The sequence below is a fragment of the Chelonus insularis genome, unplaced genomic scaffold, assembly GCF_013357705.1.
Source record: "Chelonus insularis isolate UGA/USDA-ARS -01 unplaced genomic scaffold, ASM1335770v1 contig_359_pilon, whole genome shotgun sequence".
In the NCBI taxonomy this organism is placed as follows: domain Eukaryota; kingdom Metazoa; phylum Arthropoda; class Insecta; order Hymenoptera; family Braconidae; genus Chelonus; species Chelonus insularis.
Window position 1 is genome coordinate 388,863 of NW_023276523.1, and position 21,714 is coordinate 410,576.

Sequence of the window (21,714 nt, forward strand, 5' to 3'; positions counted from 1 at the left end):
GTAATAATTTTATCGGATATATATGTATTCTCGAAACGTTGCAATAACTGTCAAGAGGGAGCGGTTGAAAAGCCTGATATAGGGGATACGCCTGTCAGGTTTCATTCCGGAAATCTCTCTCGCGTTGCTAGCGACGAGTCCGCATCGCCCCCGTGCACACACTCGTCCACCATCAGAATAGCTATCAATTATGCTGAGCGGTGCGTTTGTGCGTGTCCAAGACGACGTGCTTGATGAGTACCGGTGAAAGCACCATATACGCATTAACGTCATCAGAACTAAGTGATTCTCATGTACGATATTTATCACACCTGTCTATCGCACTTGTCAAGCTATTTATCTAATTCACTTGTCTGCCATTCTATTCTCTTCTAAATTGAAGCTTATGCAATTACATTCATTTATTATTATATTTATTAATGCACTCAAAACAGATGAATCACGGAACGGTACTTGCGGGAATGTTTTATCAAATGCATTAACCTACTAAAAAAAATTTATTCTTGACACTTTCGCTAGTTCATTGTATGTTATAAATGCAAGAAAAGGAATATTTTGCTGCTGCAATAGATAAGATTGACGGATTGTTCCTACAAGAGTCTTGATTTGTGTTCTAGAAGTGCAGCAATTGGCCTTATAACTTTTCAACAGAAGTGTCTGACTTGAAAAGAATTCATTATAAAAATAATTTCTCTTCTTTATACCATCGTAAAAGTAAAATAGAAAACAATATTTGTAATGAAAAAAAATCTTTGAATTATTGTACATCTATTAATAAATTTCTCAAAATATTTTATGTTCAAAAAATGTTTTAATAAATTCGAAAAAAATCATTTTTGCTTTCATTTTTTAGTTAAGTAATGGTAAAATAGTAGTTGGTTTAATAATAAAAACCATTATGCACAATTCTGATAAATCTTCATTATGACACCCTTGCAGAAAAGTCAACTCACTCACTTCTGATTAAATCATCACAATTACTGTCTTGTTTATTTAATTATTATTTTCATAGAAGTAATTTCATCTCATGAATCAAGATAAAATCTTACTACACTTCAAAATTTATTTCAAGCCATAAGCAATGCAATCAACTTCAGCTACTTATGTAAGTAGAAAAGGACCTACTCGGTAAGACTTAAACCTCTATCGCTAGGGGCTTTCAGTGATTTACTTCTTTTTCTGCTTACGGGAGGATATATAGAGAAGGTTATTTCCTTGACAGAGTAAAAGACTGTATGTGCAATATATTAAAAATATCGATTGGTAATAATAAAACGAATCTCTAAAAAGATGAGAACAATTTGAGGTTTCTATTACACTGATAGCTTAGCATAACACACAGTCGTCAGTTACGCTTGGCCAGCGATTATTTGCCACTGACATCTACAGACTATTTCCTTGAAAATGCCTAAAGGCTTTCAGCGCCCGTTAGAAATTCTATTCGCAGCCAACTGTACTCTATAGGTACTTCTATATTGTAATAAAGTTTAGCTAGTACATATAATCCTAGCAAAAGCCACATGTATGTCAAAGTAACGAGTTAACGTGAAATTTGCAGTTGAGTACCCACCTAAATTTTGTTTTTGACAGGTCAATATTAAACCTTCAGAGAGCCAATCAAGATATATAGCAAAAGAGGAGGTCAGGGTACAATAGACCAGGCTAGAATAACTTCTCCAACAGATCATTCAGAAAAAAGAATTAGTTTAGTATCTAGAGTGATGTTTGATTATCCAATTTGATTAATTATACGACTTTGATTTTGGTTAAATGATAGCTTACTTACTAAAGATCAATCTCAGAAGAAGATTTGCAGCTAGAGATATTGAAGTTAATCTCCAATCTGAAATAAAAAAAATTTTGTATTCAAAAATTATTAACTTTCCATTAGGAAGTTATTGCAATAAGGCTGATTTTTAAATTTCGTAATTTTATTATATCTTTAAGTTTTAAAACATTTAAAAGTATATTAGAAGGTTTAAAAATAAATGTATACATGTCCGTATGTACGTACGTGCGTATTTATGTACGTACGATTTTCGGTTTTTTTTCGATATTGATATCTCAAGAAACACTGAAGATTTGAACTCCAGACAGATTTAATTTCAACGATAAAACAATGAAGAAGATCTGAAAGAATTTTGAACAAATTCAGTCCAGTTGTTTTCTTTTTATAACAATAGAAGTGTAAAATAAGTTGAGTAAAGAAGACATTTCAAATAGATTCTACTTATTACATGATTAACATTATTGACTAATGAGGTCAATATAATATGGTTGTTAATAACTTTATGACTCTTGACAATCATGTATTATTTATAACAATGGTAATTTTTTATAAACAAAAAAACTAAAAGATGACAAAATGACGGATTTCAATTAATGGGAAGTTCGTCATCAGGGAAAAAAGTGCGCCCAGTCCCATTTTTTATGTTTATTAAATATATCATCTTATTGAATTTTTTTCTAAAACATCTTATTAAAATGAAACTCATGTGCATTTGAAGTCAAAACTAGTGAATGCATAATGTCAAAACAATTCCTGGATAATTTCCTAACAAAGTCTCTTTTAAGCCCAATTTCCTTGATGCAAGGTACGTATCGGAAGTGTTTGAATGATAAAAAATGGGTTTTTCTAGAAATAAACACTTGACGTATTTAAGTGTATGTCAAAAGGGATAAGAAGAGATGAGGGAAAACACTAACGATGTGTCACGAGATCTACGAGGTTGTTTGTTGGCTGAGCACAAAAATAGGCCTCACTCTACACTCGCTTCATCACTCAAGCCCTTGTGGTCCTGGGCCGATGAATGTCTGACGTTTGCTTGGCCTGAGATGTTGGCACGCGGCACAGTCGAGCCATTAGCTGGGCGTCGCGACGCGCTCACGCCAGATTAATCTCGTCTTCTGTGTTATATGTTAACGTCGAGCATCCGCAGCTCCCATCATTCGAAAGACACGAATCTACATTCTACCGTCAATATTTTATCTTATCAACTTACTGAGCTTCCAACTCTAAATTGCTTCAATTTAATGGCACTAAAAGGCTCATAAACAACTATTCAATTCCAATTCTTAGACTAACAACGAGAAAAACAACACTTCTAATTTTAGATAATACCGAATCAATAACAGACGTATTTTTTATTTAAGAGTTTTATGTGATTTTCTTTTGGAGCTGTTAAAATAATTGCTGCAATAAGAGTAAGGAAAAAACGTGGGGAAATTTATTATAAACAATCAGATTAATGGCATATCTTCATGAAGAGGTATTTTGAACAGAAATTTGTTTTGAAATCTTTGCTTACATTTTTAAAATTACTAGACTTATCAATTTTGTTTCAAGTCAATGATATTCCTTTTTCAACTTTTTTTTATTACAATAATTATTATATAATGATTTTATGCATTAATAAATTTATAACAAAATGATTTAGCATTATTTTTAGAGTTTTTGATTAATATTTCGAAAAATTATAGAAACAGTTGCATAACTGAATTGATAGCTACTTGAACGTTCTAATCATCATGCACTGGATATTTTTCTAATCTAAAATAAAAATCATTTATAATTACAAAATTAAATAGAATTATACTCTGGCATATTTTATAAATTGTGATTGAAAATAACGATGAATGATCAACGTTTGAGAGAAAATTGAATTACAAGAACAAAGAGAATAGCATGAAATAAAAGTAATTATTGCGTGATTAAATTTAATCAGATTTCATACGATGTACTTTAAGAGGATCATTAAGACGCATCAAGAATTGGATCGAGGAGAAACTTTCGACAAGACATACACCACGGGCAAGTGTGTTGCTGAGGCCTCTGTTGGTACTTTGCCAGGTCACCTATCCATATAGATATTCGTCTTTACGCCGCGACATGTTTTAACGACACTTGATAGATTGATGCGCGTCCTGAGTGACAGCTGTGAGTAATCTGCATGCCAAAACGTAGCAGTCGTAATGCAAAATGGCTATTGCATTTTGATGCCATGCGTTAAAGAAGTCATTTATTAATTACTGTCAGACAGTGCTTCATCATCAAAAATTTATTGCTTCTCTTTTCTTTTCATTCCACGTAAAATTAACAAAACATCAAACATTTCAAAGATTCATTAAATACTGCAGTTTATCAACATACAGTCATCGCCAAAATTATCTACATTATTTTCAAAGCTTTTAATATTTGTTACAAAACATTTTTAAAATACATAACCATGATGTATGACATCAATTATTTTTTTTTTTATTTATTTAACTATGAAATAATTTATGAATATTTTTCTTTTCTACGAAAATAATCCAGTAAATATTTAAACATTGAAATAGAAATGATAAATTTTGTAGGAAACTTTAGTTAATAGATTTAAAAACTTCCCATTTATTTATAAAGTTCGTAGAAGCATTTTCACTGATTCTATCGTCAATTTCAGCTACTTTTGTACACTTTTAAGAATTCACTCAATGAAAAAAATTGAATTTCATGGTCAGTTTGGTATATTACGTTTTTTTACTTTTTCTATTCCATCGTGTAAATTATACATGAGCCTTTAGAATTTGTTAAATAGCTTTAGAAATTTTTTTTCAGCTAATTATTGAGTCGAATTACTCTCATGGACCATTCAGAAGCTGAAGAAAGAAAGGTATTCAAGATAGAGCGATGCAATTATTTTATTCTTACTTTATTAGAATTGTAAAAACTCATAGTAATTAAATGAGGCTTTTGTAGCTTATTATCACAGTCTCTACTCTTTAAAAATAAATCAGTGATTATTCACTGTTTGTAATGATTTTCATCAATTTATTTTTAGAAAGCATTAATTCTTTCATTTTTAATTAACACTTTTCATGATTTTAATCTTTTCAAATAAAAACAAAAAAATATAGTGTCTAACTTTACAATTATTATCTAACTTCAAACAAATATTATAGAATCATATTTTAGCAAAATTTAGTTTCAAAGCCAAATACTAGTAGGTATTGATTCCAACAAATTGATCGTTAGCAGTTGATAACAAAAAATAAAGATGATTTCATGGAAGTGATAATTAAAAAGAATTTTCCTATCTCTATCCTAAGCTTTATAAAATTATAAGAACGATAAAGATTAAGACCCTATTGCCAACAAATACTTATAACGTATTAGTATTTTCATTAAATGCGAATAAAGTGACAATAAAAAGAATCAATTTAAGCAGTGAGTCTTTTATAGCTGAGAACAGAATAGTATATTCAAAAATGTAAAGGCTTGATTTTGTAAACATGTATGAATGGATGTTTTATAAATAAAAATGAAGTTTTTAGTGGTGAGTCGACAAGGAAAAATATGATTAGAGATTAAGCTCCAACGTATACTAGCTGTAGTTCGTTGTCAGTGATTCATGAGACAGCGGTCTCGACGACAGGATTCGTGGGTGACTCGACATTTTCCAACAAGAGAGATTTGCCAGTTAGTGCCTGGGTGTTGGTCGTCTGAGTCAGCTCGGCTGAAATATGCATCAACCCAAAGTGACATCGGTCTTGGTGAGGTAGAGCGTAGTATTGCAGTAAACTCATAGATACAAGACAACAGAGTTTGCATCTTGGAAATAATAGCATATACTCCGTTGACGTTGCCAACGGAATAGAAAAATGACCAACGAATGTCCACAGTGTTCTACTCAATGACATGACATCTAACAAACCGGAAATTATACACTGTACGTGTTTATGAGAAGATTGAGAAAATCATCTTATTGAATTGCTTACATTGAAATCTCTGAAATGACGGCGATAAATCGTAAATCAAGAGTATTGCTTGCATAATTGTGAGGAAATGTAATTTATGCTGTGGTAAAGTAGCTGCTATAAACTATATTTGACTGAGTTTACATAAATTTTCGAAAATAGAGATTTCTTATAATTATATGTACTGAAGAAAACGTACATTTAATGGATAAAATATATTTTATGGCCGACAATTTCCTTTAACTTCTTGTCTGTAATGAAAATTTCTGGCATCTATATTTTTGTGGGCATTTATCTTTGGATGTCTTTATTCCAATTCTATTTTGATATTATTGATGATATGAATAAATACTGAACTGCTGCACTTGATTTTAAATGTAAACATAAATTAAGTATAAAAATTGATTGTAATATTAAAATTTTTAAGTATCTATTTCAAATTTACTCAAGTATTTCTACTTGTCCAATAAAAATCCTAATTTGATATAAATTTTTATTATCTTGACTTTACGTTCGACTCTCTATGAATCCTTTTATTTTATAAAATAAAATTTCCTACACTGAAAGAATTATATTGTTGGATTTACTATTAATAATTCGAAAAAGACTCCACTATTTTTTGTCAAATGAGAAATTAACACAAGATTATAAATCTAACTATGGGACTCGACCATTAACTTTTTAGAGTGTATCAATCATCAAGTATTATTTTAACAGATAAAAGCAACTGAAAAATAGCATGAAAAATATTTTAGTCTGATTTTCTACATTTAAATACAAAAATAAAAAATAAATGCTAAAATTACTATCTGCACTTTTATGATTACTAATTTTTTCTGAGGAAATTTATCTCACAGTACAAAAAAACTGCTCATATATTAGATAGCTTACGTTGATTACTATCTATTATTTATAGTCTATAGAGGTAATCCAATAAAGAAAAAAGACTTTCTATCTACTGTATGATTTGATACGTTTTTATCCATATATTTGCTACATGTAAATGTTATGAAGTGTAGTATAAAATTTATAACACTAAAATTAAAGCAAAAATTCTTGCCATTCTGAGTATAATCGATTCGCTCTTTGAGTTCAAAGATATTTTGAAATTTTGTTCAAAGTACAAATGTAAATTCAAAGTAAATCGATTCTCTAAAAGTGATAAAAGCGACGACAAATACAAGCTCTTAGAGAGAAGATAATTTGCTTTTCAAAGGAATTCATTGATTCTATTCGATTGATGTATAAAAAAGTGATTTCTAAAATGTTTGATTTGAATGTAATTGTTATTGATTTTTCCAATTACAAAGCTCCTTTACAATACCATTTGAATAATGAACAAATACTATTCATCAATAACAAAATAAAAGTCTGTCCTCAATTGAATTTATTTTTTGAAAGAAAATAAAAAATGGAATATCTTATTAATAAAATGAATTTTGAGTTAATAAATAACTGACGAAAATATTTTTAAAAAATTTCGATGAAAAATGAAATTGACAGACAAACTAGGACAACATTGTTTTCACTCCAAAAATAATCGATTGTTCTCATGAATTTAAAGAAACCTCACGACTTATTTTTATCACGATTGAAAAAATAAATGTAAATTTAAAGTAAATTGATTCCATAAAAGTGATAGAAGCGGCGACAAATATAAGCTCTTGTACTAAAGATTAATGTTTTTTTTATGATGAATGTAAAATCGATGCGTAAAGCTCATATCTATATGGGAAATATCGTATATACACTTGATATATAACCAGCATATTTTTCATGAGATACTTTTACTCATGAGGGTTCTGTGCACAAAATACCAACATAGTACATACATATACACCATTTTGCACAGTAAGCTTATCAATACGTCAACAAGTTTCATTTATGTGTATAAAAAATGAGACAAGCCAAATGGGAATACTTGGACCACACATCGTTGAGTATGTAAGCAGACTCACATTACACCGTTACATACGTGCGTCGGTCTCGTTAATAAATAACTGCATTATGCAAATGGGCAATTTGTCTCCGGCGGCGGCGCTGTGGGCACTACACAATGAAAGCTCCCTCGATCTTTCTCTTTTTCTCTCTTCAATCTGCTACAGTGTGGGGTCATTTTAAATAAAAAAAAATGAAATTACCAACATAATGCTAAGTCATTTATTTAGCCAACGTCTCAACATGGATTGTGAAGCAGTAGCTCGTATTAATAATACCGAAACGAATGACGAAAGATGTAGTGTCTTTGCTGATTCACACACTGAATGTAAGTTACTAATGAGAATGAGTAAAAGCAGAAAACGCAATAAACTAAAAAGAAAATATTTTCAAAAAGAAATAAAAAGTGAAGGAGAGATTAAACGGGAATGATTGTGAGCACGACTTATTATTAATTACTCTGCTTATAATATGATAAATCCTAGTCAGGTTAGTTTACGCGATTCACTTACATTTGGCGACAGGTGACGGCTCACTAACGTCGCCTGTCGTCCTACGTCTCGCGGTGTCGCGGGTAAAGACGACGTTTATCTTGCACCTTCGTGCTCGGCACGTATAAATACATGGACGTGCTCTCACGAGCGAAGAAGAGAAAAAAAATCAATACCTTTACTAGTACTCAACTGTAATGCAATACAGTATTGGTCAAAACTAATAAATTCGTTTCTTGATATTATTTTATACCAATCTATTTGTTTTTTGTATCATAAATTACTTTTCATTTTAAACAAGAAATATTTTTTCTATTTTTGGAATGTTCAAATTAAATTAAAAAATTCTCAGACAACAAAGAAATAATTTAATTACTGAACAATAAAAGTTTAATTACGGAAAAAGTTTTCACTGTGATATAAAGAGTCGAACTGTGCTAGAATATCTGAGTTGAATTAGCAAATTCAGATGAAAGATGAAAAAATAATTTTGATCACGACTGTATATCCTCGAAGAAGTGTAGGTAATAATCACTGTAATTTTCACTGGGTGCTAATGCACATATACAAGTACGCAAACATGTTAAGAACCCTTCTTGTTTCACACGGAAAATTTGATTCGGTGCTGACGACCCCTTGGGCCTAGTGAGATTTAAGTCACGTAAGCACGTTGTGGAAAATCTCTTTAGTACGACGCGTTCGGGATGCTTTCCTAGCATGCTCCCTAACTTGCAGGAGGATGAACGTCTACCATGTCTGACACAAACTCTATACGTCACAACTCTTAGAACGTGTATTCGACGACAAGGTCGTAAAACGGACAATTGGCGAATCCAGCAGATACAAGAGACTTTTACGATCAAGATCAGGGGAAAGAGAGGTCTCTTGGTATAAAGAGAAAAGTAGCGAGTGTGTGAGGAAAGCATTTCCGAGTCTCGAATGGAATTGACCAAGAAAGTACCCGGAAAGTCCCAAGGAAGTGGTTAAAGTTAGTACGTGCACGACTATTACACTGTGTGGATTTTAACTGAGGCAAGTGATGGAATGAGGGGTGGAAAAAGAGGGACGAGTAGCAGGAGCAAAAGAGAATTGAAAGTAAAGTGCAAGTATAAGCGGAAGGAAGGAAAGAATGAGAGGAAGGAAGGAAGAAGCCGAACAGGATGACTGCTCGGTTGAGTAATGGATCAATTTATTTGCCGGCTGTAGGTATATACAACGAATAGAAGAAGAAGTGGAAGGAGAAGAAGAAGCCGCCGACGCCACGCGCGTAGTAGAACAGAGTCGAGAGAAATGGCTGGCGGATCCCCCGGGTGTCAGAGAGAAAGATGTGCTGCGGGATGCGGGCCGCCAGCAGACGATTTTACTTCACTTCTCTTTCCTTCTCCCTCACTTGCCTTGAACGTTGCTATATGACTTTCGCCCTTTTACACCATCTCTTTTTCTCATCACAGACCACTTGCTTTTCTTTCTCATTTCCCGTCCTCTGCTCCGACCACTTCTAGCTTTTCTCCATCCGACACCTTGGCTCTTTGCAAGAAAGACCAAAGTAGAGAAGAGATCGTATTTATTTCTACGCTGGTCGAAATGGATGGTGCCCTCTGGTGATATATGTCTCAGCGAAGACACATCTCATTTACTCGCTCGAGCATAATTCCTTAACACTTTTTTTTCCCAACGAGAAAAGTGCTCGTATATCTTGGTTACACGACGAGATCGTGCGTCTTTTCTCCGGGACTAGGCCCGTCACTTCGTCAAGGAATTTATCTCTCGGCGTATACACAAATGCTCTTTACATCTTTCACTTTATTCCTTGCACCTTTCTCATACTTTAAATACAGTCCTTGCAAAAAATTACCTTTTTACTTTTCGTGTTAATTGCTTTCAATTTATTTATCTTCATTATGGTAATTTTTTCAATTGTCATTAATTATCTCTCAGATACTCTTTTTTATTAAGATAATGTATTTATAATTTTTAAATAATTGTTGTTATTTACACCTGAGGTTTTAGTTGAATTTCAAAAATTAATATTTTTTTAATAATTTATAAAAATCACTGTAATAAAAGTTCTTCTGGTAAAGCTGTAATCATTTCTTTATGTTTTTAATATTTTTTCAATACCATAAATATTTACTAAAAAATAATTATTATTATCATCTTTGTACAAAAAAGAATTCTCAGTTACATGTGAATGCACTCTTTCTGGAAAAAAAAATCATTTAACTGTAGTATTCTGTCATATTTTGAAATTTTAAATGTATTGAATAAATCAAGCAAAATCACCTGTTCACCTGAATACTTAAAAAATAGAAATAATAATTGTCAAATCCCGCTATACAAAAATTATTTTAAATAGTTATAATATTCAATAAAAATCCAAAAACACATTTTACAAATGCAGTTGTGTAGCAACCTGCATTTCATGTACATGTCTCCAAGACATCTCTGGAGCACTTGTCGTCTCACACACTCTGCCTTTCCGTCATGTGACACGCGAACAGTAATTTTACTTTATATTTTTTTTCATCTTTATTATTGTTATTAGGCACGTATACTCGTGTGCAAATGTCCTGCGCATGAAATTCACGCGAGAAAATGCATATAAATGACTCAGTTCCATGAAAAGTAGGTACGACAGGTCATGATAAAAAGTGTAGATTAATATTATTTTTGATTGCACTGATGATTACTCAAATGATTTGTTGCTGAAGAATTAATGGAGATTAAGTGGTACTTTTTTAACGAGTTCTCAAGATTTCAAAGTCATTTGTATATAAAATAACAAAAAATTTCCAAAAAAAACAATGTATCCATTACATAAATATCTTTTTTTTAAAAAAATTTTTTTGGCTCCATTTTAAGTAATTTAGTAATAAAAAATGTAAATCTATAAAATGAAATATCATAAATAGCCTACTTCGTAAATAAATCATAATAGTTTTATTAAAACCGCTCTAAAATAAAGAATTAGTTGAACCGAAGATTTATACGAGAAGAATTGGATTTAAATCATGACATGAAAGCTAAATAAATCAAGAAAAACTCCCCCAAATTTATAATAATAGATGGAAAGTAATGAATCAGGATTTTAAACTCCTGAAAAAACTGTAGAAATGCATTTATTTATTATTGAAAGTTGGCGTAGAAAAGTTGTTTAGCTGTTTCCAAGCCTGTTTCCCTCAACGTGTGTCTCAACCCAGCCCCAAAACGATTTGTAAGTCGGTAGCTCGCGAGGATTTATGCGCCGGTCCAGGCTACCTCCCCGTCTCTAATTCGGATTAACACCGTGGCTCGTATATATCGGCACGTAAACCGGCTACGGGAAACCATAAATCGTTGCTATAGGAGCTCTCGGGAGGAGAGACATGACTTTATTTCAGCTACCAACAGTAGCGTTCGTCAGTGATATAGATATATACGGAGATAAATATTTTTTATTTCTTCAAAAATTTTATAGATAACTTTTTTTCTAGATATGCCATGGAACAAAAATCCTTATTTTATTTATGAGCGTTTATAATAAAATTCACTGAGTTCATTTGATCACTTAATTTCATAAATATATATGAATTATACTCATTACAATTATTGTAGGTACACGGGGAAAAAATTCCAATAGAAAATATTGGAAACTCCAAGAAAAATTATCGGGCGGCACGGTAAACTGGACAAAAGATGTCACTCTTATATAATCTATCGGTCAGCAACAGAAAAATTATTGTGCTGGCACGGTAAATTTTGCTAACCTGACCTCTAATTTTTATTTAATTTGAATGTAAAAATTATTTTGCCAACAATAAATTTTATTAACACTATTTACGAATTTGCTTTTATATTTCAGCTGTAATTTTATAATAATAATAGTAATATGAAAAAAATAATGGTAAAATATGACCGCTTTTACGACGCACGTGTACAAATGTGGGCGCACATGCGTTGAACCTTTGTCATCACAAAGCTGTACAGTACCGGACATAACTGATATGTGATTTTCTATAGAACGGTATAGAGAAATCACATGTATAACCTTTAAAAAATTGAACAGCATTTATGCCCGGTACTGTATGATGATTTTGAAAAAATTTTGCAAGTTTTCTGTAATATATCTATCAATTCTATAGATATTGTAAATTAAACAATTGAATTAGATTCGCCAATCAATTTCGAGAAAAAAATTTCGACTCACGGAACTCTCTGCCGATTATTAATAATTTAATTTTAATTGTAAAGTATGGGCCTTCAATGGCCTGTGTGCTTGGAGTGAGAAAGAAAGTAAAATTTTACCGTGCCGCAATAGAAAAATTCTAGGACAACTAAATAGTAAAATGTACATTTTATCCTCTAATTTTTTTTCAAAATTCTATCAATTATTCGTTGTCCCAAAAAATTACCGTGCTGAACAATGAAAATTATTAGCTAATCTACAATTTTCCTGATGAAACTTATAATTTTTCATTTAAATCTTTATAAAAATCACTAAACTGACAAAATGCGTCCAGTTTATAGTGCTGGACTATAATTTTTATTTTGCATTTTTCTCCGTGTAGTGAGTGTTAGAATGCTGTAATTCATAGCTCGAGATGCCTCTCTGCTGGGTTTGAATCCCAGAAAAGTAAAAAATATTTTTTGCAATCATTCGTCGTTGAAAAGCTTGTGTATACCCGAGTAAAAATGATCAGTTTTTGAGCGCGCCTAAAGCAGACCCAATTCGAGCCCAAATGATTTTTCAGGCTCTCAATGCGCTCAATTCAAGTCCACAATTCTTTTCCAGGCCTACAGTGCGCCCAAATCAAGACTAAAACTATTTTGCAGGCTTAAAACACGCTTAATTGAAGTCCAAAAATATTCTCGAGGCCCACAACACGCCCTATTCGAGCCCAAAAATATTTTAAAAATCTAGAAAAAAAAAATTGTCATAAAACCTTATCATCAAATTAACTTTCGGTGCTACAAATTTACATTTGTAATAATTTATTGTCATCATTGTCGAATATGATCTTAGAAAATGGGCTTGAATTGGGCGTGTTGTGGGCCTAGAAAATGTTTTTGGGCTTTAATTGGGCTCCTTAAAAATTTAAGCCTATAATGGGCTTGTTTTGGGCACTGAAAATTTCTCTAAGTCAAGATTGTGCTTCAATCGGGCCTATATTGGGCTTATTTTTCATTTTTGGCGTGTTTTGGGCTTCTTTTGGGCCTATTTATTTTTACTCGGGTAGTCTTCTTAACTCCGACTGAAATTTTTAACACACAACGATAGATTCTCCTGTGCTTAAATATATATGTTGATATAACAGCTTGTATGGACAAATTGAAGATTATTTTTTAAGGAGTAATTGACATAAAAAGGTTCTAATTCAAAGTGTAAAATTCATATTATAATTATTTATATTATTATATTATTTTTTCAAGAAAAAGATAGAAAGAAAGAATTCAAATCAAATCTTGTGTTATCTCTTAATTTTTCTTTTGACTTGGTTCACACAGTTGTATGTAATTACTATATTCAATATTCAGCATCTTTGATTATACACTTTTAAACGAATAAAAAAATTTTTTTGTGTTTATTTGAAAAAAAATTATTTAAAATTCATTAGAAGAAATTCAATTCAAATTTTTCTATTAACAAATATAAATATTTTTCTGAAGTAAAAATCATGATATTTCAAATAATAAAATGACGTTTTTATATCAAAATTCATTTTTACTGAGATTTGATGTCAAAGCATAAAGAGGAATGAGTTAAAGTAGACTATAAAAAATTTCGACATCAACAACTCATAGAATGAAAGGCCAATATCAGAAATTCCGAATGTTGATAAGAATTTATAATGTAGTCAAAGATTGATGTGTAGTTAAAATGACTGTACAACACAATTACCTCAATTATGTCTTTCAAGTCGTTATGTTAACTACTGAATACAAATTACATTTCATCAAGTTTTTTTTAGCACATGTAGAAAAATGTTTCTGGTAATTTATAACTGTCCTTTAAAAAGAGAAATCCGGCAATCATCGTCAACTGACGCAGCATCATATTTTCTCGCAAAAAAGTGAACGTAAATTATGTAAATTTATGATTTCGATCGTAAAAAAAGGATGAAATGATATTTATGGCCATCTCATAAAGTTACACAGGAATAACAAATTTAACTTTTCAAACATATCACATGTATACATGTATAAAACGATATGTATATATATATATATATATATATATATAAGAGAGAGAACGAGCGGACGACATGTCGACCTGGCCAGATTTTAATTATCGATATCGATTTATTGGCAATATATAATAACAGCGTTACGTGCCGCCACATGTACCGATGTTTATTTGCATTGATGGAGCCGGATGGAAACGTAATCCAGGCTTGCAATAATGTTGACATCAAACTGTATGGTATCGAACATAAAATGGCTATGAAACAGCATCTATTTTATTTTTCATCAAGTTATTAATTTTTTAAAAAATGGTCAAGCTACTGCAGCCGTGGATTTTATTTATGGCTTTATTCTAAATATTTTTTTATCCATTTATGTCAGCTTTTTCGGAATATCGATATGTTGACCTTTAACAGAATTATACTTAGCATCAAAAAACAACAATGATCAATCATTTTACGTAAAATTAATTTTCAATAAAATTTCCAACATAAACGAACATTTCAAATTAATTTTTCAATGTCTGAAAATATCTAAATACAGTTATTATTTATAAATCGCTAAAGAATATCATCGAAAAAATTTATAGAAAAAAAAATAAATCGTATACAATTATTTTTCACCAAGTTTATCCTATCTATTGTTTATGACTCGATAATTGTTCCACATCGTTTTTTTCTACTGTCAAAAAAAAAAATGATAAGTTTTTTAGTAAATATGGATGTGGCTATCAGAGAGTTAACAAGTTCGAACAGCATTTGCGGACAAGAGAAAAAGAGATCAGCGACCGAAGCAAAACGAGATCCATCAGAGAGAATGGACGAATGAAACGCGCGGGCCTGTACAGAGCTAGTGAGTGAATGACAGACGGACAGCAACCAGACAGGAGACTGACAGCACAGCGGCGGGCTGACAGCTTTGGCTTTACTCTCTCATTTTCGCTCCCTCTCTCTCTCTCTTTGCTTCGTCTCTACATTTTGCGTTCTTTGTATAATACTCGCTACTGGCATACGTGTTGCTTCTCATCTTGTTCACCAACAAAAACGAACCCGAAGAATTTTTTTTCTCTTTTCACTCTTCATCACTTTGGACGAAAAGTGTCCGGCTAATTTCGATGTGAATCTTCACTTTTCAAGTCACAAAAATGCATTTAAAACTCTCATGTATATTCAAAGTTTCTCGTTCCCTTTTTCAGTTTATAAATACAGTTATGATAATTTTGGGCACACTTTTTAAAAAATTCTCACTTATCGTTGATGCCCCTAAGTCACCAAATTTCCTGTTGCGTCACTTTATTACATACAAAATTACTTCAAATAATTTTACAATCAATCTAATCGGCTTTTTTTAAATTTAAAATTTGAGATCTACTCTATTGATAAATACAAAAATAGGAGTTAAGCAAAAAAAACGGAAAAAATTTTTTAACTTGAAGTAGCTTAAATGAAAAGATCGTGAATTAAAGTTTTTGTTATATCACTTAAATATGACTCATCAATAATTGTCTGAATCCTAATTATTTTTTCTCAGATACAAGAAGAATAGACAGTAATTTTCTTTACACTTATTATCACCTTTACAAGATGTAATGTAACATTAATTATTATTTAGAAAATAAATATATCATTAATCAATCATAGCAAATTACAGTGACATGGAAAAAATTATTTCAAGGTTTAACTAACTGAGGTGTGGCAAAGTTATAAAAAAAAGTATGTCAGGTTAGTATTAATATTCTTCACGTGTAATTAAAAATCATTTTTCTCAGACTTTTTTTCCATCTAAGAGCTCTGAAAGACATTAATTTTTTTTTACGAAAATATATTCTTAGATCACTCTTTATTAGTACAAAAAAAAATTAATATTCATTTTACTCTTAGATATATCGTTTAATTATTAGATACATTTAAAACTAATAAAATATTCGATCAATTATTATTAATAACGCTTCAATACTTTGCAAAAACTTATAAAAAACTCTATTCTTGAAAGAAAAAAAATAATTAAACTCGATTGGTGTGAATTAATAATTTATTTATTTTTTATATTAACCACTAAATTTACTCAACTTAATTATAAAAAAATGTAAGTATTGAAATTTATTCAATCATTAAATTTTTAATTTTCCAATTAATACTCATCTAACGTATCTACATTAATTTATTTATCAACAGACACCAAAATTTATACTACTAATTAACCTCAGGTGTTTATTGAATAAAATATTAATTAACAATCTTTATTATCTATATCACTCATTCATTATTTTTTTTTCTTTATTTCTTAATAATTAACACACACACAAGTTACATCAACTACTAGATGACATCAACTATTCCCTCATAATATCTTCAGCAATAAACATCATTCCACATATATATTCTAATTACGTTTGTTGTGATGCAATAAAATATGTTTTTAATTTCCACCATAAATAATAATAATTATTAAAAAACAAAAAACGATTTCTTCTAAAATAAAAACGTCAATTTATATTCACTTCTCTTAGCCAAAATTTTGATTATTTAGATGTAAAAATAAATAGCAGCAGAGTGGTAGCAAACTAAAGCTGATTGCCTAAAAAATAAGTCCATTAATATCAATCTAAAACTGATTAAATCATTTTAATATCAGAATGACAATTAGCAAGAATACAAACAATTTACGTGAACATTATGTTAATCTTGTGGATGCTGGCATTACTGCTGGCACCTCTGGTGAACACATAAGTTGTGTTAACGATGTACACCGCTCATTAGTTAAAAGCAAACAAGTACTACATTGGCAGTTACGCATACGAAGAAACAGGATTGCGGTGTAACGAGGTTGAGTTGAGGTGAGGAAACGCGAATAAAGGAAGTGGTAAAATGAAGGAGGTGAGCCAATGTACGTTAACGTAAATGGTGAGAGAAGAGTTGATGTGTAGAGTATACAGTGGGTAAGAGAGACAAAGTGGTGTACGGCAGGTGAGTGGTCAGAGAGTTACGGTCCTGTAGCAGACGAGAGCGGAGAAGAGAGTGAAAGACAGCCGAGGTTACCATTATATCTACAGCCTTGAATTAAAATGCCCTGTAATGACACGGCCAGACTGCCTGTGTAATTTATGTCCATAAAAATAAAATCATAATTACAGGGGCGAGGACTGCGAAAAGACGGTAATAACATGGCTAACGTGGTTGTGTTGGTTGCGTGCCAGAACCTCTTCACGGTTCTCTCCATGGCTCTCTACAACACGATATATACCTTAAGAAGCTGCAACACTGCCAGTTTATATACGTAAAGGTTCTTCTTTCCGTGTAATCCATCGTCAAATAAGAAACCATCGTAAAATATGCTTTTGCAGTAAACTCCTTCACTCCTTTACTTCTGCGAAACTTTTTACCTTAAACCAGAAGATACTCGATTCGCGTTAACAGCTATGTTCCTTTCCTGTCGACATTATTCTTCTTTTCCTATCCTGCTTTGCTGATGTATATACATCCTTGTAAAAAGAAAAATCAAACTTACAGTCATCGCCAAAATTACACCTACAATTTATACTTCTGGAGTTTACAACATGGAACAAATAACCATGAAAACTTTTTTACACTTCTCCATCGCCTAAGGAGGCATCTTCTGGAAGCCATTATTATCTTTTTTATCTTTTTTCATTCGCGTTAAAATTTTGCATGAAGAATCTATTATTCACGAGTTTGCTTTTCTTTGTTTTTATTTTATTGTTATAGTTGGTGTGATGATTTTATCGTGGTAATGAAAAAAATTCAACGGCTTCCAGATGTTTTGAAACGCGTAATTATTAACCCTTCAATTGTTAGGTTTAAAAATGATACGGAAAGTAAAAGTATATGTTTGCTACGAAATTATTGTATTATAATTATTAGATGATAATAAAAAAAATGCTACTACATTACTATAAATAATTTATTTCTAATAAATTTTGTATTATTAAAAAAATACAACACTTCATTTTATAATAAAATTATGTTATGTTAACATTATTCAAATAATAGGAAAAAGTAGGTTTTCTATGTTTTTTTATCTAGTCATAGAAATTCATATGTAGTAACGACTTCTGGATTTTCTGGTTATCTGTTAATATAAAAGATTATTTTATTTGTTTATCTGTAATATAAGTTTGGCCTAAAAAATCTGACGAAACAACTGACCTCTTTAATTTTCATAAAAAAGAACTAATAAGCTCAGGATTTTACAATCTAAAATAAAATAAATTTCAGCAGTAATAAAAAAAAAATTCACACTTTGAACACGCTAAAAGTATAAGTTAATATCCATCATTATTTTTTTTTTTAAATAAATTATCTTCTATCCAACCTTTTTACAACAATAATAAAAATATCATGGTACTAAAAAATGAAAACTACTTACAATATTAAACAATAATTTTTCACCGTCATTTCAAATATTGAAACTCTCTACTTGATTGAAAAAAACTTTCTCTTAAAATATTTCTCGATTGTTTATTTAACAATAAAATTGAATGAAACAATATAAATCAATTACAAAAAAAACAATAAATCCTCACACCACTGAAGATCTCTTTCTCTGAGGATTTAAATTTCAAAATGATTTATTTGACTTATCAAAATTCAGAGATAGTAAAGATAATAACATCACGATGTCTAACAAAATTTATTTCTGGCCATCTAGTAGCTTTTTCAGTCAGGTTGTTTGAAAATCCAGTAGTTCGTAATTAAAGTAAATTAATAGGTAGATAGTTTAAGTAATTAATAGATGCTATTACAGAAGTCTATATACATTTAATAAAGATGGCTAAAAAAATAAGGTCATGCCAGGAAAGTGAGTGATGATTGCAGTTTATCTAAGAGAAGTAACTAGCAGTGTTCGTGTAATGGGAGCATTCATCAGCGCGCAATCTCCTCTATTGCCGCGCCATTCTTGTTTCACGATAGGATGAGAGAAGTGTAATATAGTCTCGTGACGGTTTGCGGCACGTTGCTCTCTGCCACGCGAAACGTTTGTGGAATGATTATCCTTTTAAGGTTGTATATTTTATTTAATAGTTTCCAGGAAGTTAGTGGTCATGCGAATCAGAAAAAAGCTTGAACTGATGCCTCCCTCACTAATATCTTGATGGGTCCTAAGATATTATTTCTTCATGTAATTACAATTGTTAACTAAATTGTGATACCAGTACGTGGAAATGGCTACTAAATTTTTTCAAACAGTTGTAGAAATTGCTACATTATTTTGCCATTTGATTACCGTACCGCGAAATGATGTAAATAACAAGGATTTGAAGTGAGTGAAATGATTGATTGATACATGTAGAGCGTGGTAAAAGCAGTGTATAAATAAACCATAAAAATACTATGATAACAAGAAATTGTTAAATTCATTTACAACTCAAGAAGTCTTTTATATAACAATAGAAGAGTTATTTTGGAATTTTTTTTGAATTGTTTATTATATTTAAAGACTTTCAGAATTTTTTTAATCACTTTTTGTTTAATTATTGAAAAAAGAAAGCGCCTGTCTAGACATTGTTGTAAAATAAAATATTTTTTATCTCTTCATTCAAAATTAAATATGTGATATAATAAGAATATTCTCATACTTTCTTATTAAATTAATTAAAAAAATAATAACTCTAGTGGAAATTTCACAGATAATAAATTTATATAAATTATTAAATAATACCAAACATTCACTTTTAATTATAAAAAAAAATGTTATGTTATTGAAACGATTTTACGATAAATAGAAAAGATAAAAGCTTCTTTAACTCATTACTTATGATTATATGAAAAATTTACTTCTTCATTAAAAATTATTGTAGTAATTCCGACCTTATTATACTTGAGATTAATTATGAATATCGAAATTAAAAAAATCATTGAAAAAAAAAACTAACAATAATTAATTTTTGTAGTTCTTAAACTCAGTAATCGGTAATTACTGGTTGGGAAGTTTTTTCTCTAATTTAAACCAGAAAGACCTATTGTGCCCTACAGTGCCATTATGGCCAAAAATTTTTTTTCTAATCCATTATTCAACTTTGAAATAATTCTCACAGTAATTACAAATGTTTATGCATCATTAAATAGCACCAAACACTTTTATTAAAGTACAAACAGCCCTAGGAGTTGAAAATGAAATCATTTGTAGTGTGCATAAATTTTGATCCCTGATTTTTCGTGTTAACCGTAAGGTGGCAATTTGAAGGGTTCAACATACAAGGGTTAAAAGGCCGAAATGAATAGTCTACTTACATTATATGATTTGAAAGAATCGCAGGCGTGTTCGCATATAGAAGAACCCCGGAAGCGGAAAGTTACTGCCGAACGATTAACTCGAGCGGCTTGAAGAGTAGCTCCCAGGGCAATACGTTTCCTCGCCCTTATTTCCACGGCCGTCCATCATCTGAGAAACGATGATTTTATGCAGAAAGCGGAGCCGGGCGTAACGCACCGTAACGTAGCCGGCTAACGTGAGGTAATATATCATACAGGGAGCCATATACATTCGTTTGTGTATGTATACTATGAGGCTGTCTATACGGACGTAGCCATACTAACTGACGAATACGTACCATATATGTACATCTTTACGGATACATATACACGTCAAGTGAGCATATATAAATGCTATAACCACACAACACCCGGACGAGAATACCGCTGGGTAAAGATCGACCCTTGGCACTTGGGAACGCGACCTGTTTTAGAGAGGTCATACACCACTTCTCTATAGTTTATATATACATTCGCACCGTAAACCAGCGCCATTCATGGTGCTTAAGTCTCCTGCATGCCGTGAAAATGTCTTTTGTTATTACACCTATGTGACAGTAAGCAGTTTTTTATGTTTAACTAAGTTTTTTATATTTTAGAATAGCTCATAAAAAATTGGCTTTCAATTTTAAACAAGTTTTACGCTTCAATTTTGATGAAAAAAGTTTAAGTTTTTTCATGAACACTTGAAATTTTTTTCTGGAATTATTTTGAAATAAATTATATGAATTAATTCGACAAAATTTATCGACACGTGATTGTCAAATAAATTTCTTTGCATACTGATACTGAGATATTTTATTTATTTTCACGATTATTATTGTAGCTTAAATATTTATCACGTTAAATTTATTGAATAATTCCATAAATTATAATGAATTAAACGAATTTGATATTAAACTCCAACAAATCGTAGTCATCCAATAAATAAATGTAATCAAAATTCATGTTTCATTACTTTTTTTTATAAAAATCTCACCCAATATTTATCATCCCACAGCTCATTGAAAACCATCATCCTCCATTAAGCCACCAATGCATTAAATATTCAGTCTAAATATTCGTACGTGGGCCCATGTTTAATGTTTGCATATAAAACTTTTTAGCTGAGAGAG

At 30.9% G+C, this 21,714-nt stretch overlaps 1 protein-coding gene across 1 annotated transcript in view; it reads right to left on the bottom strand.

The window, feature by feature from the left end:
- Nucleotides 1-21,714, bottom strand: part of LOC118067021 (sister chromatid cohesion protein DCC1) — a 60,113-nt gene that overhangs the window by 25,978 nt on the left and 12,421 nt on the right. The window contains exon 7 of the mRNA XM_035083531.1: nucleotides 1,787-1,843. Coding sequence (XP_034939422.1) covers nucleotides 1,787-1,843 — 57 coding nt within the window. The remainder of the gene's footprint in view (nucleotides 1-1,786; nucleotides 1,844-21,714) is intronic.